Raw genomic sequence first — 1,048 nt, forward strand, 5'->3', positions numbered from 1 at the left:
CGCCCGCCGGGAGCGAGTCGGGCCGGTCAGCGGGCGTCTTCGGGAGCGGGCGCGGGCGGGAAAGCGGAGCAGTATTAGATCCTTCCGTTCATAAGCCATGGGAAGCCTTCGTGATAATACACGAGGGATTTTTTTTTGAACGATGCTCCCCCCCACAGGAAAGATAAAGAAATAAAGCACTCAAAGCCAAGCCCGTTCTAAAACATAATGAAATTATCCCTTTGCCTTGAGTTGCAAAGATAAAAAGGTTTGACCGTATTCTCCATTGAATGTGCCACCGGGGCATCAAAGGAAGAAGAATTAAGCAGGATGCGAAAGATAGTCCGTCGAAGTTGGCTTAAAAAATAAGTAGATTTAATTTTTTTTTTTACCTGTCCATTCGCCTTGGATGGAGATGCAGCCACTGCTTCTCCAGGTTTCTCAGTGGAGGCTTCGCCCTTTGCAGCGGTCTTGGAGAACTGGGCACCCATGCTGTCTTATTCAACAAAGAAACTCAACAGATCCAAAAGGAGGGGAAACAAAGAGCGTTGGGTTGGTATAAATACTGGGCGACCAGCAGCAGCAGCAACACACACACACACCAGAGGGGAAAAAAAAAAGAGAAGAGAGAACAGAACCGATTATAATGCACTCCTTTTAAAAAAATTTAAAGTTGAAGAGATCAAAAAGCAGCAGCACAGGAGGGAGGGGGAAAAAAGGGAGGAAAAAGTCGAGCAAAAAAAAAAAAAAAAGGAGCCCAAGTTTAGTAAAAAGAAGTAATAAAAAATCCCAGATTTGTAGCCGTACTGTAGACAAGGAGAAAATGGAGAAATCTCCCTGGTTGCTAATAAGATGCGGAGTCCAACGCCCAAGTGCACAGATGAATGGGCTTCCCGAGCGGTGACGGCAGCCCTCCGCCCGGCGCCGGCCAATCGCCGCCGCGCCACACAAAGGGGGGCGGGGCCTGCGCGCCCGGCGAACAATGGAGCCGCGATGGCAGCGGTTTGAAATCAGCCCTCGGCCGACAATGAATGCCGCGCGCGGGCGCGCGCCGGGCTGCGCGGGCGCG

At 50.8% G+C, this 1,048-nt stretch overlaps 1 protein-coding gene across 1 annotated transcript in view; it reads right to left on the minus strand.

Annotated features, from left to right (window-relative positions):
- The window catches only part of MARCKS (myristoylated alanine rich protein kinase C substrate), a 2,581-nt gene extending 1,574 nt beyond the window's left edge, over positions 1 to 1,007 (minus strand). Inside the window, exons 1-2 of the mRNA XM_085312357.1 lie at positions 787 to 1,007; positions 372 to 544 (exon numbers count right to left, since the gene is read on the minus strand). Coding sequence (XP_085168483.1) covers positions 372 to 470 — 99 coding nt within the window. The 5' untranslated portion in view covers positions 471 to 544; positions 787 to 1,007. The remainder of the gene's footprint in view (positions 1 to 371; positions 545 to 786) is intronic.
- Positions 1,008 to 1,048: the final 41 nt, after the last annotated feature.

Source organism: Rhea americana, unplaced genomic scaffold (assembly GCF_003343005.1).
Source record: "Rhea americana isolate MKP2758 unplaced genomic scaffold, rheAme1 scaffold_360, whole genome shotgun sequence".
In the NCBI taxonomy this organism is placed as follows: domain Eukaryota; kingdom Metazoa; phylum Chordata; class Aves; order Rheiformes; family Rheidae; genus Rhea; species Rhea americana.